Below are 16,235 nucleotides of genomic sequence, written 5' to 3'. Positions count from 1 at the left end.
CTTGTTTATTGAAGAAGCAGGACAACCACCTAGAAGTGCATTACAATAGTCCAGTCTAGAGGTCATAAATGCATGAACTAGCTTTTCTCCATCAGAAACAGACAACATTCGTAGCTTGGCAATGTTTCTAAGATGGAAGAATGCAGTTTTTGTAACATGGGAAATATGATTTTCATAAGACAAGTTGCTGTCTAATATAACACCCAGATTTTTGACTGTAGAAGAAGTAACAGTACATCCGTGTAGTTGCAAATTGTAATCTACAAGATTCTTTGTAGTGTTTTTTGGTCCAATAATTAATATCTCTGTCTTATCCAAATTTAATAGGATAAAATTATTGGTCATGCAATCTTTTACATTTTTAACACACTCTGTTAGCTTAGATAATTTAGAAGTTTCATCTGGTCTCGTTGAGATATATAGCTGAGTATCATCAGCATAACAGTGGAAGCTAATTCTGTATTTTCTAATAATATTACCAAGGGGCAACATGTATATTGAAAATAGAAGGGGATCTAGGACGGATCCTTTTGGGCACTCCATATTTTATTTATGATAAATGAGATGAATCCCCATTTAAATGAACAAAATGGTAGCGATCGGACATATGAAATTCTTCATAGAGATAATTTTTTTTTGCAGGAAGGAACTCAAGGAATTGAGCAGACACAACTTTTTCTAAAATTTTTGACATAAATGGAAGATTTGAAATAGGCCTATAGTTTGCCAGTTCACTATGAGCTAGTTTTAGTTTCTTAATAAGAGGCTTAATAACTTAATAACTTAAATTAATAGATTCAACTTTTATCTCAATGCTATTAAACTGAGTTTAAAATCTCAAGGAGTTTATAAATTGAAATGGGTGAAAATGTCACAGTGCATGTTAATGAACTTGTATCTTGTATAGTAACCGGAGACCTTGATTGCATGTTACCATGAAACTAACAATATAATTTGATTGTTTTTTAAATTAACAGTTCCTGTATAAAATGGGACAGCAACCTTTATGTCAAACATCCACAGATGAGCAACAGGCAGGTTCTGCACCAGAGCGCATAAAGTGAATGGGCTTGCACATTTTTTAGGGGGGAGGAGGCTTTTTTTTTTCTTAAAGTAATTTTCAGATGCAATGAAAAAAAAGAGAAAAACACAAACACAAAACTTGTGAATAGTTAACAACATCCCCTAGATTAACCCACAATTACAAAATGTAACCGATTAATCGCCTATTTTCATTAGGGTTAGGGTTAGTTTTTTTTAAAACACTAATAAATTACGTTTTTGAGAAGTCATGTAGAACTCACATTTTATTACATAAAAAAAATAAAATAACGGCAGGCCTAATAGTGTGTAAATTTAACTATCAGAACATAAAAATAATAAAAGATATATAATTCTAATGGATAAATATAATTACAGTATGTAATAATGTAGGCTTAGATATAATCCAAAAATAATTATAACAATTTAAAGTGACACAAAAGGTTGGGCTTACCTCTCATTCAGGAGAAATCCAAACGTTTCCATGTTCGTGATGTTGCCCATTTGAAGCTAAACTCTTATTCATTAGGTAAAATAGGCTTTGTAGTTCACGCATGTTTCAGTATCGACGGAAAAAAAATCATAATTAGTAAAACATATGCCAAAGTGGACCGCTGCTCATGCCGGATGGCTCGGTGAACGGCTGCTGTTTCCAGTGAATATGAGGCACCAGCGCGATCAAACAGCTGAAACAGATAATACTCCATTTTTGGTCACACAGTAAAGGCATAATTCAGTTTGAATTATTAATAACAATTATTTCTAAATGCCAGACCTATGAAGATAAAATTATGCCATAATGAATTGCAAGCGCAAGGTAAAATTTGTGAAAGTGTAAATAAGATTGCAAGCGTAAATCAAATTTGCATGCGCAAGATAAGATTTGTAAAGGTGTAAGTCGACTTTCAAGTGTAAGAAAAAAATATTTGCAGCATTTTAGTGTTATTCGTAAGTGTAATTCATGTATTGTGAAACTGCAGCTTCATGCTAACGCAAAATAATAAGGATCTGCATTCTTCTGACTTCCATTTTTCCGCGTGTACACTTTTGGCACTGTTTCAGCGCACAGATGCGGCCAAAAGTACTGCAGGTCTGTGAACATCAATTTGCAAGCGAAAGCAACAGAGTCAAGAACTGCAAAACAGATTAATTGCGTAAAATCAAACTTTGTTTAAAAAATAAACTGCTGCAAACGTCTAAATTACTTGTTGGGTGCGTAGGATAAACGCTCCCGAAATAACCTGGTTTGCACAGTTCGTCTTTCTGCGCTTACAGTTTTGGCACGATTCTATCACTGACTTAGCTTTGCAAGCGTGAAAGAGGAGGGCGGGTCCACCTTCTTCATGTAGCCAATCAAATGAGCTTCTTGCTGACTCTCGATTTACTCTTATCTGATTGGTTCAATTATCGCGCCAGTCACCAGAAGAGAAACAAACTCCTTCGTGAGTGACTTTCTGACTTGGCTCAGCATCTTCCTCGCCGCCGTTATGGTACTTTTAACGCACACACAAATATATAATAATAAACAATTGTTGTAGGCCTATATTAAAATAATTTATAAGTTGTGTAGGCTACTATTAAGCCGACTCCCGCCTCCCGTGTGTTAATACTGCATACTATGACATTCTCGGTGTTAAGAAAAACAGATTCGGCTGGTTTGGCATTTTCATTGAAAGGATGTAGGTCTATATGTTAAGCATCAGCTCAAAATTATGTATATGTTAGGCATCAGCTCAAAGGTCTAAGCATATTAAATGGTATCTGCTTTGAGCTGATGCTAAACTATATAATTAATACATTTTATAGCAAATCTATAATAACGTTAGTAGAATAAATGAGCAATGGACACACACTGTGTTTAAATTATAGATTTGGATATCAGCTCAAAGCTCTAAGCAGATTATATGATATACACCATATAATATGCTTAGACCTTTGAGCTGATGCTTAACATATACATCCTTTCAATGAAAATGCCAAACCAGCCGAATCTGTTTTTCTTAACACCGAGAATGTCATAGTATGCAGTATTAACACACGGGAGGCGGAAGTCGGCTTAATAGTATCCTACACAACTTATAAATTATTTTAATATAGGCCTACAACAATTGTTTATTATTATATATTTGTGTGTGCGTTAAAAGTACCATAACGGCGGCGAGGAAGATGCTGAGCCAAGTCAGAAAGTCACTCACGAAGGAGTTTGTTTCTCTTCTGGTGACTGGCGCGATAATTGAACCAATCAGATAAGAGTAAATCGAGAGTCAGCAAGAAGCTCATTTGATTGGCTACATGAAGAAGGTGGACCCGCCCTCCTCTTTCACGCTTGCAAAGCTAAGTCAGTGATAGAATCGTGCCAAAACTGTAAGCGCAGAAAGACGAACTGTGCAAACCAGGTTATTTCGGGAGCGTTTATCCTACGCACCCAACAAGTAATTTAGACGTTTGCAGCAGTTTATTTTTTAAACAAAGTTTGATTTTACGCAATTAATCTGTTTTGCAGTTCTTGACTCTGTTGCTTTCGCTTGCAAATTGATGTTCACAGACCTGCAGTACTTTTGGCCGCATCTGTGCGCTGAAACAGTGCCAAAAGTGTACACGCGGAAAAATGGAAGTCAGAAGAATGCAGATCCTTATTATTTTGCGTTAGCATGAAGCTGCAGTTTCACAATACATGAATTACACTTACGAATAACACTAAAATGCTGCAAATATTTTTTTCTTACACTTGAAAGTCGACTTACACCTTTACAAATCTTATCTTGCGCATGCAAATTTGATTTACGCTTGCAATCTTATTTACACTTTCACAAATTTTACCTTGCGCTTGCAATTCATTATGGCATAATTTTATCTTCATACAGACCATTCTCATTTCGCTCTGCATATGAAACTTAAAGGACGGTATTACCCATTCTGGTTGTCCACCTACTGTAGATGCAAAAATATTCTAGATTTCTTTGTGAATTCACATCAGTCATTCACTTAATCAAATTGTTCTTGTTTTATCATGTAAAACTGCACTCATGAATGATGTTTGTGTTGTTGTTCTGCATTTACAGAATTTATTCATTAACCAGGCAGGAAAAAGCACATCGTCTTCCTCTTCCTCATTCTCACCTTTCATTGACCCACGTTTGCTGCAGATCTCTCCACCTCCGAGTCCACAGGGATATGTCCAACGTGAGTCTCACACACACACACACACACAAATAGTTTTGAAAATATAAGGTAATAAAAAATATTTTTCAAAATAACTTAAAGTGTCTACAAATTATCATGTAAAGCAATATCTTTACAAGAAATTCCCTGTGGATCATGCCCTTGATCCGCACAATGTTCTCACCTTTCCCCCTCTGCGATGCACAAACTCTCTCTCTGTGTGTGTGTGTGTGTGTGTGTGTGTGTGTGTGCGTCAGTGAACGGCAGGTGCGAGCCGTGTTTCAGACAGCCTCACAGGAAGGGCTCGGTGGTGAACGTTAACCCCACCAACATCCGTCCTCAGAGCGACGCACCCGAGATACGCAAATACAAGAAGAAGTTCAATGCTGAAATCCTCTGTGCCAGTCTGTGGGGTGAGTTATTAATTGAGACCACCTTCATCTTCCTGCACTAATCAAGTGTAAAATAAAACAAGAAATCTCAGTAATAAGAAATTAACTTGACACATCTCAGTTATGAAATATGCTCAATAAAGAAGCTTTAAAGGCACAATACGTAAGATTTTTATAATAAAATATTCCAAAACTACGTGGACAGTGCGATATATTTCATGCAGTTGTGTACTTACGTTATCCCAAAAGTTCCCAAGGATTTGTAAATGTATAAAATGTCTCATCCCTGTTCCTCGTTGTCTATCAGTGATGTAATATCCACATATCCTCACTTTCTGCTTGTAGAAAGTATGGCAACACACGGACACAAATGCTGCTGTACATTTAAAAGTGAAAGTGAAAGTGACGTGACATTCAGCCAAGTATGGTGACCCATACTCAGAATTTGTGCTCTGCATTTAACCCATCCGAAATGCACACACACAGAGCAGTGAACACACACACACACACACCCGGAGCAGTGGGCATCATTTATGCTGTGGCGCCCGGGGAGCAGTTGGGGGTTCGATGCCTTGCTCAAGGGCACCTAAGTCGTGGTATTGAAGGTGGAGAGAGAACTGTACATGCACTCCCCCCACCCACAATTCCTGCCGGCCCGGGACTCGAACCCACAACCTTTCGATTGGGAGTCCGACTCTCTAACCATTAGGCCACGACTTCCCCGTTTTTAAACTAAATACATAACGGCTGTCGTGAATACAATGTAAATGAAGTGAGAAGTGTTGACCACAGCATTAAATTTAGACTTGCTCAATGCTGCGCTATGATGTTTTACCTGTTTTTACAGTGTTGCGCATTATAACCAATCACAGACGAGTCTGTTGAGTTTATGAATATACTGGCCAATCAGAGGCGCTCAGATGAGTTTTTCACTGGCTGACTGAATTCTGTCATCATAAACAACTAAGTGCAGATGTACCTATGATGTTAGAGATTCATTCATCAAACCGTGTATAGACAGCTTTACTGATTATAAGGGAGTTCTTCAAGAGTCAGTCGTAATGTTCTTTGACAATGTAAATGTTTTTTTTTTGTTTTTTTTTACTTTCTCTGTATAATTTATTCACTGTTTGAATAACTGTGGAAGGTATAGGCAATAAATATAAATGAATGACTACCTTATCCACACACATGCTCCCTCCTAGCATCATCAAGCTTCGTCTTTGTTATTGTTTAGGAAATGCGACCTCTAGCGAAAACCTTACATATTGTGCCTTTAATGTACGCTTTATTTGATTATTACTGAAGGCAGCTGACACTGTGTTGTATGAAATTAGAGTATATTGTTCCATCTAAATTAGAGGTCCTCTGAGAGCTAGGGTCAACTCCAGATTAAAGATGATTTATCTTGACCTTCATCTAATACTGTACCGAAAGTAAAATTTCTTGTTCTTGGTGCATCTTTTCTTTATTATTAAATGTAATTTAAATTAAATGTTTAATGTGTGTCTGTGTTCTCTCTGTGTGTTTGTGTGTGTGTGTGTGTGTGTGTGCGTATGTACTCTGTTTCTGTGTGTGTGTGTGTGTGTGTGTGTCTGTGCTGTGTATGTGTGTGTGTGTGTCTGTGCGTATGTGCTCTGTGTGTGTGTGTGTGTGTGTGTGTGTCTGTGCTGCGTGTGTGTGTGTGTGTGTCTGTGCGTATGTGCTCTGTGTGTGTGTGTGTGTGTGTGTGTGTGTGTGTCTGTGCTGTGTGTGTGTGTGTGTGTATGTGTGTGTGTCTGTGCGTATGTGCTCTGTGTGTGTGTGTGTGTGTGTGTGTGTGTGTCTGTGCTGTGTGTGTGTGTGTGTATGTGTGTGTGTGTGTGTGTCTGTGCGTATGTGCTCTCTGTGTGTGTGTGTGTGTGTGTGTGTGTGTGTCTGTGCTGTGTGTGTGTCTGTGTGTGTGTGTGTCTGTGCGTATGTGCTCTGTGTGTGTGTGTGTGTGTGTGTGTGTGTGTGTTTGTGTGTGTGTGTGTGCGTATGTGCTCTCTTTCTGTGTGTGTGTGTGTGTGTGTGTCTGTGCTATGTGTGTGTGTGTGTGTCTGTGCTGTGTGTGTGTGTGTGTGTGTGTGTGTGTGTGTGTGTGTCTGTGCGTATGTGCTCTGTGTGTGTGTCTGTGCTGTGTGTGTGTGTGTGTGTCTGTGCGTATGTGCTCTGTGTGTGTGTGTGTGTGTGTGTGTGTGTGTGTGTGTGTGTCTGTGCTGTGTATGTGTGTGTGTGTGTGTGTGTGTCTGTGCGTATGTGCTCTGTGTGTGTGTGTGTGTGTGTATGTGTGTGTGTGTCTGTGCGTATGTGCTCTGTGTGTGTGTGTGTCTGTGCTGTGTGTGTGTGTGTATGTGTGTGTGTCTGTGCGTATGTGTGTGTGTGTATGTGTGTGTGTCTGTGCGTATGTGCTCTGTGTGTGTGTGTGTCTGTGCTGTGTGTGTGTGTGTGTATGTGTGTGTGTCTGTGCGTATGTGTGTGTGTGTGTAGGAGTGAATCTGCTGGTGGGCACCGAGAGCGGTCTGTGGCTGCTGGACCGCAGTGGTCAGGGTAAAGTTTACTCTCTCATCAGCCGCAGACGCTTCCAGCAGATGGACGTGCTGGAGGGGCTGAACGTGCTCATCACTATATCAGGTACACACTTCACTTCACTTCAGAACAACACTGAGTATTCGTACACTTGCACTAGCAGATGAATGAACAAATCCTGCAGGAGTCCTTGAAGAATTGACCACACATTTCTTGAAGCATATCACGTTCTCCCTCTTTACTTGACATCTCTCATGCATTATAATGTTTAGTGTCATGCGCAAGCAGCAATATTATTCACTTCATAGAGACAATCTGTCATGAAAGTGTACTCACTCATATACTCAGTGGCTTATACCCTGTTGAACGTGTTAATTATACTGATTATAATTGCATGAACGCTATCATTGTCATCTCTTACCACAATATTCTCATCTTTACTAGCAACAATGTTATTCGTCCATCTGCAAACCTTAATTATTCTAATCTTCTAACCGGTAGTGTGTATCAAGTTCAAGTTGATCTTTATTGTCATTCCGCTACATGTGTGACATACAGTGGAACGAAATGTTGTGCCTCACAGGACCACGGTGCTACATAAATACAGACAACAATGAAGTAAAACAGTATAAACCTATACACAACTAACCTACTGACAGATATTGACTATAAATATACTATATATAAATGTTTACCTATACATAAGCTAAAAAAATACAGACTACAGGAATGCTTCACATAATATTATACTATACTTATTATATTATTATATTATACTTATACAATACTAACCTAATGACAGATTTTAACTTTAAATACTATATATAAATGTTAACCTATGCATAAACTAAAAACAAAATACAAACTATACACATGCTACACATAAACACTGTACCTATACACAAACTAACCTATAGTTTTGAATATGAATATAATACAACCCGAATTCCGGAAAAGTTGGGACGTTTTTTAAATTTGAATAAAATGAAAACTAAAAGACTTTCAAATCACATGAGCCAACATTTTATTCACAATAGAACATAGATAACATAGCAAATGTTTAAACTGAGAAAGTTTACACTTTTATCCACTTAATTAGCTCATTTCAATTTTGATTTCTGCTACAGGTCTCAAAATAGTTGGGACGGGGCATGTTTACCATGGTGTAGCATCTCCTTTTCTTTTCAAAACAGTTTGAAGACGTCTGGGCATTGAGGCTATGAGTTGCTGGAGTTTTGCTGTTGGAATTTGGTCCCATTCTTGCCTTATATAGATTTCCAGCTGCTGAAGAGTTCGTGGTCGTCTTTGACGTATTTTTCGTTTAATGATGCGCCAAATGTTCTCTATAGGTGAAAGATCTGGACTGCAGGCAGGCCAGGTTAGCACCCGGACTCTTCTACGACGAAGCCATGCTGTTGTTATAGCTGCAGTATGTGGTTTTGCATTGTCCTGCTGAAATAAACAAGGCCTTCCCTGAAATAGACGTTGTTTGGAGGGAAGCATATGTTGCTCTAAAACCTTTATATACCTTTCAGCATTCACAGAGCCTTCCAAAACATGCAAGCTGCCCATACCGTATGCACTTATGCACCCCCATACCATCAGAGATGCTGGCTTTTGAACTGAACGCTGATAACATGCTGGAAGGTCTCCCTCCTCTTTAGCCCGGAGGACACGGCGTCCGTGATTTCCAACAAGAATGTCAAATTTGGACTCGTCTGACCATAAAACACTATTCCACTTTGAAATAGTCCATTTTAAATGAGCCTTGGCCCACAGGACACGACGGCGCTTCTGGACCATGTTCACATATGGCTTCCTTTTTGCATGATAGAGCTTTAGTTGGCATCTGCTGATGGCACGGCGGATTGTGTTTACCGACAGTGGTTTCTGAAAGTATTCCTGGGCCCATTTAGTAATGTCATTGACACAATCATGCCGATGAGTGATGCAGTGTCGTCTGAGAGCCCGAAGACCACGGGCATCCAATAAAGGTCTCCGGCCTTGTCCCTTACGCACAGAGATTTCTCCAGTTTCTCTGAATCTTTTGATGATGTTATGCACTGTAGATGATGAGATTTGCAAAGCCTTTGCAATTTGACGTTGAGGAACATTGTTTTTAAAGTTTTCCACAATTTTTTTACGCAGACTTTCACAGATTGGAGAGCCTCTGCCCATCTTTACTTCTGAGAGACTCTGCTTCTCTAAGACAAAGCTTTTATAGCTTATCATGTTACAGACCTGATATCAATTAACTTAATTAATCACTAGATGTTCTCCCAGCTGAATCTTTTCAAAACTGCTTGCTTTTTTAGCCATTTGTTGCCCCCGTGCCAACTTTTTTGAGACCTGTAGCAGGCATTAAATTTTAAATGAGCTAATTAAGTGGATACAAGTGTAAAATTTCTCAGTTTAAACATTTGCTACATTATCTATGTTCTATTGTGAATAAAATATTGGCTCATGTGATTTGAAATTCCTTTAGTTTTCATTTTATTAAAATTTAAAAAACGTCCCAACTTTTCCGGAATTCGGGTTGTACATATAAATGTTTACCTATTCATAGACTGAAAAGGAAAAATATATAGATTATACAAATGCTTCACATAATATTGTACATTAGCAAAGAAAAACATCGTGAGTCTGAGGAATAGTGCACTTATCTGAGTCTTTTGTGAAATTAAGTACACACAGCAGTGTTTGTGAAAAGTGTCTAGTTCACATAGAGGAGAATTGCACAACAAGAAGAAAAAAAAAAATTTCAGACAGTTTTTCTCTGATGTGGTAAGGTAAGGGGGTATTTGGGGGGTGGAGGAGGTGAGGTTCATGTTTCAGGAGGAGGGGGTTTGTGTGGGGTTTCAGAGGAGGGCAGGGTGATTTGAGTTCAGGGCTCTCACAGCCTGGGGAAAAAGCTGTGGATCAGTCTGGCAGAGCGGGCTCTGATGCTCTGGGACCGTCTTCCTGATGGTAGGAGCTGGAAGAGACTGTGGGAGGGATGGGTGAGGTCCTTCACGATACTGTGGGCTTTGGTGGAGCATCGTGTGAGGAAAATGTCCAGGATGGAGGGGAGAGGAGCACTGATGATCTTTGCAGCGGTGTTCACTGTCCACTGGAGGGTCTTACGGTCAGCAGCACTACAGTTCCTGTACCAGACAGTGATGCAGCTGGTCAGCACACTCTCTATGGTTCCTCTGTAGAATGTGGTCAGGATGGGTGGAGGGAGACTTGCTCTTTTCAGCCGGCGGAGAAAGTGTAGGTGCTGTTGTGTCTTCTTGGAGAGTGATGTAGTGTTGGTGGTCCAGGTGAGGTCATCTGTAATGTGCACCTCCAGGAATCTAGTGCTGTGGACTCTCTCCACAGTCGAGCTGTTGATTGTCAGTGGGGGGTGTTCGTCAGAGTTTCTCCTGAAGTCCATCAAAAACTCATTTGTCTTACATTGAGGTACAGGTTGTTAGTGCCACACTATTCAGCTAGCTTTGCCACTTCCTCTCTGTAGTGCATTGCTGTTGCTGATGAGACCAAACCACCGTTGTGTCATCCGCGAACATGATGATGTGGTTGGAGCTGAACTTGGCAGTGCAGTCTTGGGTCAGCAGCATGAAGAGCAGCGGGCTGAGCACACAGCCTTGTGGGGCACCTGTGCTCAGTGTGGTAGTGCTTGAGGTGTTGTGGCTGACACAGACTGACTGAGGTCTTCCAGTTAGAAAGTCCAGGATCCAATTGCAGAGGGTATTGTTAAAGGTCCCATGACGTGGATTAATTTCTTTGTTTAAACATTTAAAATTTAGAAATAAAAGGCATTTTTATATCCTTATTTTAGTCCTCTGGCTTGAATGTTTTGTTTGAAGGGGTGGGTGTGTCTACTGTGAATCTCAGAGTAAACGACAACTGTTGTGATTGGCTGACATCTTTGCATTCGAAATGTGCATTACATCTGTAACCCTTCTCAAATATCTTTACTACGTTTTTTTTTTTTTACTATTACAGCTGTCGAGATTAACGAATCGTGGAAGTGTTGATTATAGCATTATTTTTTAGATCTTTTGCCATCACATGAAAGGCTGCAGTGATGAGCACTGAGTAGACAGAGTCTGTTTATTGCGTGAATGCAGTGATCTCATCATTGCAACACGTTTTCTCTCACAGCAAACACATGAATACATGACATGAATACAGTAAGAGCTTCGTTGTGCAGCATAACAGCGTCATTCATTATAACGGCAGTTTGGGCAAGTGTGCAGAAATACTCGCGGTGTGTGATTGACAGCTCTGAACAATATAAAGTGAGCTACTTTAATCGCTCTCTGTAGGTAAATCACAATTTAAATAACAGATTTGTTTCATGCTACTAAGAAAAATCAACGCAGAGTTGATCGTTTAGTCACTGGCTTGATTCACTGATGCATAAACAGTATTAAACGATTTAGAAAGAAAGTCTGTGTGAACTTGAATAATTAGCTACACATCAGAAATCACTGATCACAGATCAGACATTAATGAACACTGTTACTCACTGTTTGTGGCGGTGCTGTCGAATACATATCGTAAAAGTCTTTTTGTAATGGCTGTGCTGACATTGCGATTGAATTAAATGTAAATGTTTGGGTGGGCAAAGCAGAGAAAGGGGAGGTAACCTTTCCCCTTATGACGACATAAGGGGAAGATTCCAGATCGGCTGTCTGAGCTCCCATTTTCTCAAAGGCAGAGCAGGACACCCAGGGCTTGGTTTACACCTATCAAAATTTCTAGCCAATGGGAGACCATAGACAGGCTAGGGGAACTCATATTAATGCTAAAAGTGAACTTTTCATGCCATGGGACCTTTAAGGCCCAGCAGGTTTAGTTTCTTAGTGAGCTGTTGTGGGATTATTGTGTTGAATGCTGAGCTGAAGTTGATGAACATCATTCTGACATAGGAGTCTTTATTCTCTAGGTGGCAGTGGTGGACGAAGTACACAAATCAGGTACTTGAGTAAAAGTACAGATACGTATAATAAAATATTACTCCAGTAAAAGTAAAAGTACTCCTTTTTCAATTTTACTCAAGTGAAAGTACAAAAGTACTCAATTTTTTTATGTACTTAAGTAAAAAAAAGTACTGAAAGATAGATGTTTGCAATTTTATATAGACTACTTAATTAAATTTTATATTAGCACATATTTTTTTATAATCCTACTGCTCAAAATACCTGGGATGTTTTCCAAAATAACCCCTATATGGAGTCAAGATATATTTTTGTTGTTGATATGGACTACGTTGACGAGAGTAATGTTCACTGTGAAGCTTACACTGTGATGTACCTGAGAGAAAGCAGAGTTGACCATCTGATTTTCACCAGTAAGAAAAAAGTATTTTAAAGTTTGTTGTTTTACAGAACATCACAGTTATATATGACATGATAATGAGGCCTGAAGTTAGGAAGAACATTTTAAGGAAAATATAATTAAATTTTCATAATGATTTTTTCCTTCTCAAACCTTGTCTGTGGTGTAAAAACACCCCTGGCCAAACGGGGTGCATCTCTTCCCACTTTGATAATTACTGTAGTTACCATGTTCTGAACATCACATCCTTTCTTTTCTCCCCAGATGTTATCTATATATATATATATATATATATAGGTGGTTGAATAAAAATATTTGGACATTATTTATAAAAAATTACCTCAAGTTAGCACCAGCAAGCTTGTTAGGTAGACAGTTAGCATCAGCTAACAATATTTACTTATTTTCAGTACGGTTATGAATAAACATTCATGTCTGTCTACTCGTCTAGTTAATCCAAACAATATAACGTTACTGTTGATAAACAATATAAAAACAGACGTCACATAGGACACTGTAGCATTTTAATAAAACTGTTAATATTACGGCAGCGGGGAATTTGAACATGCATGAGTTATTTTATTTAATCTGTGTTAGTTTAATGGTTAATTTATTTTTTATTTTTTCCTAAAACACAGAGATGGATTGATGTGTCTGCATCGTCAACACTCGAGCATTTCAGTGGGCTTAAATAGATCACTCTTTACAGCGGATTCAGTTCCCAAACAACTGACAATTTTGACCTAAATATGATTTTCAGTTACAATAATTAATCCAAAATTTCGACATTAGTAGCTTACTTTTAGCAACATCAGACGCACGCGCGCTCACAAGATCTCCTGGTTCTTACTTCTGGAGACTCGCGCTAAACGGTTCATTTGAATCAGTGAGTGGTCGACTCCAGAACAGCAATCGCATAATTCTAATTCGTAAACGAATAGTTTGGTGCGATTTGCGATCCGATTTAAAAGTTTATTTTGAAAAGACTCAGTTCGTTCATGATGAATCAAACACCGCTTCTGCGTGTCGGAGCACGTGATATATTATAGGGAGTAACGATATGTTTTATGAAATGTAGTGAATTTAAAAGTACGATCTTATGCTTTGGAATGTAGTGAAGTAAAAGTAAAAGTTACTCAAAATAAAACTACTCCAGTAAAGTACAAATACTTGAAAAATGTACTTAAGTACAGTAACGAAGTAAAGCTACTCCGTTACTGTCCACCACTGCTAGGTGGGTAAGAACCAGGTGAAGTGTGGAGGAAACTGCAGAGCGGTTTGGACGGTATGCAAACTGGAGCCGTAGTCGTTTAGACTGGACACGGGTAATTTCTTTGGTACCGGTATGATGGTTGTGTATTTGTGACATGTGGGGATGTCTGCTTGGCTCAGCGAGGTGTTTAAGATATCTGTTAGGACATTTGTCAGCTGTGCAGCAAGTCTCTCAGTACACGGTCAGGTAAGTTGTCGGGACCCACAGCCTTGTGTGGGTTAACCCTAGATAGGGTCTTCCTTACATCGGCTAGAGGCAGACAGAGCACCTGGTCGTTGGAAGGTATGGGCGATTTTTGTACAGGTGTGTCATTCTGCATGTAAAACCGTGAATAAAATTGTTTAAGTGCATCTGGTAGTGATGTGCCGTCATCACAGGCCTGTGGTGGGGGCTTGTAGTCAGTGATGGTCTAAATGGCTTGCCACCGGCAGTGAAGTGATTGTTGATTTTTTGAGCATATGACCGTTCTGCATTCTTGATTCCACAGGACAGATTGGCTCTTACTGTTTTGAGGGCTGCTTTATCTCCTGCTTCATCTCTGGTCTTTAGCAGCCCACGAACCTCTGCTGTCATCCACAGCTTCTGGTTGCATGTGTGGTGATGGTCTTGGTGACTGTCACATCGTCAATGCACTTTTTGATATAAGCACTCACAGTTTCAGTGTACTCCTGCAGGTCTTTGAGGATGTTGTAGGTGGCTGCCTCTTTAAACATGTTTCAGTATGTGCACTGAAAGCAGTCCTATAGTTTTGAGGTAGCATCATCTGGCAAAACTGTGATGAGTGTTTGAACCGGTTTGGTGATTTTCAGAATGGGTCTGTATGCTGGTGATCCGAGTACCCGAGGTGGGGCCGGGGTACAGCCTTGTACGCATTCTTTTCTGTTGTGTAGACAAGGTCCAGTGTGTTTTTTCCCCTTGTTGCAAAGTACACATGTTGGCAAAACTGTCTGTTTGAGTGGTTGAAGTCACTGGCTTTTTTTAAAAAGCCATTGGGGTTATTTGTTTGTTGTTCATTGATGGTGCTGTTCAGCTTGTGAAGCACGTCCTTCACATTAGCACGCAGTGGGATGTAAACTATGGCAATAACAATGGAAATGAACTCCCATGCGCAGATAAAACAGTCGACACTTCACAAACATAAACTCCACCAGCGATAAACAGTGTTTTGTCACAACCACAGCACTATTACACCACTGTTTGTTGACGTACACACTAGGGCTGTAGCTATCGAATATTTTAGTAATCGAGTATTCTACCAAAAATTCGATCGATTAATCAGATAAAATGTGTTTTGCTTAATTAAAGTGCAATATTACTTATGCAAGAGAAAACAAGACTCCTGGGTCTCTTAAAATGAACAATTAAGTTTCTTTTTTTTTTTTTTTTTTTTATATTTATATTTTTTAAATGCATAGAAGGCAATGCATACATCAAAAATAAACAATTGAATTATTACCCATTGTTTCTCTGTCTGTACTTGTACTGTGAACAATGACAGTAAAGTTGACAGATGAATTAAGTGCATTTAAGTGCCATTCAGTTGGGGTTTTAAATAAAGCATTTTCTGAGATGCATATTAAACAATAAACACATAAAACATTAATTTAATTTATCTTTTAATCATTAAAAATTAACTTAACTTTTTGATAAACAAAGGGGATTTATGTACATTATGTACAAGTAGGCTATGTACATTCTGCTGAACAATAGTCTTTAACCGGAGTTTTATTTTGACGTACCTTTACAGTTCTGTGTATGTGATGTGACGCTAGTTTTACTCAAATAAAATGGTCAAATGCTCATGAAGTGACTGTCAGAGCAGTTCTGGAGATGTTGTTCATGTGTTCACGTCCTTATTTAGTGAGACCGCAGACGCTGAAATCACCGGAGCGTCACGCGCGCTTCAGTATGTTAATAAAGGAACTCGCGCTTCTGCTCCATTCATTAACAGAGCATGAAGGATTCATATTTAAATAGACTGTTCCGGCTTAATATTTACAGATATTAGAAGATTTTACAATATTACCATATTGTGATTTGATGTAAGTGCAATTACCTATTTTTGATTAATTCATTCAATATTTAACAAATTCCGTGCCATTCCGCGTTAAACTGTAAATTCCGTTTTTATGACTGGATTCCGCGATTCCCTCCGCGTTTTCTGCATCACGGAAATCATAGAGCTCTAGTTGTGGTATGTCAGCTCTATCTTGCAATGGACACACGCCACGACGTTCTCTTTACATTTGCCTGCGTCCTCAAATCAAAACACTGCTGACTCCTTGCAGTAAGCGATTTCGGACGCAGCGTTTCTGTCTCCTTCCGCTTTGTGGGTGACGTAAACGTGTTGTGTGACATTAAAAAAAAAATGCGAAAGAACCTGACGTGAGATTTAAAATAAATTAAAAGAGGCTGCTTCGAGGCAGAGGAATTTGCCTCGGATCATTTTTTGTAATCGAGTTATTCGGGGAATCGTTTCAGACCTAGTACAC

The 16,235-nt window shown here is 39.1% G+C and overlaps 1 protein-coding gene across 6 annotated transcripts in view; it reads left to right on the top strand.

The window, feature by feature from the left end:
- The window catches only part of LOC132110028 (traf2 and NCK-interacting protein kinase-like), a 68,633-nt gene that overhangs the window by 37,240 nt on the left and 15,158 nt on the right, over positions 1 to 16,235 (top strand). For all 6 annotated transcript variants that reach the window (XM_059516589.1, XM_059516594.1, XM_059516591.1 and 3 more), the window contains 3 exons: positions 4,104 to 4,224; positions 4,461 to 4,616; positions 7,107 to 7,250. In XM_059516589.1, the coding sequence (XP_059372572.1) occupies positions 4,104 to 4,224; positions 4,461 to 4,616; positions 7,107 to 7,250 (421 nt within the window). The remainder of the gene's footprint in view (positions 1 to 4,103; positions 4,225 to 4,460; positions 4,617 to 7,106; positions 7,251 to 16,235) is intronic.

The sequence above is a fragment of the Carassius carassius genome, chromosome 29 (genome assembly GCF_963082965.1).
Source record: "Carassius carassius chromosome 29, fCarCar2.1, whole genome shotgun sequence".
In the NCBI taxonomy this organism is placed as follows: domain Eukaryota; kingdom Metazoa; phylum Chordata; class Actinopteri; order Cypriniformes; family Cyprinidae; genus Carassius; species Carassius carassius.
The sequence above is the reverse complement of the archived record's forward strand: the minus strand, read 5'-3'. Positions and strand labels throughout refer to the sequence as shown.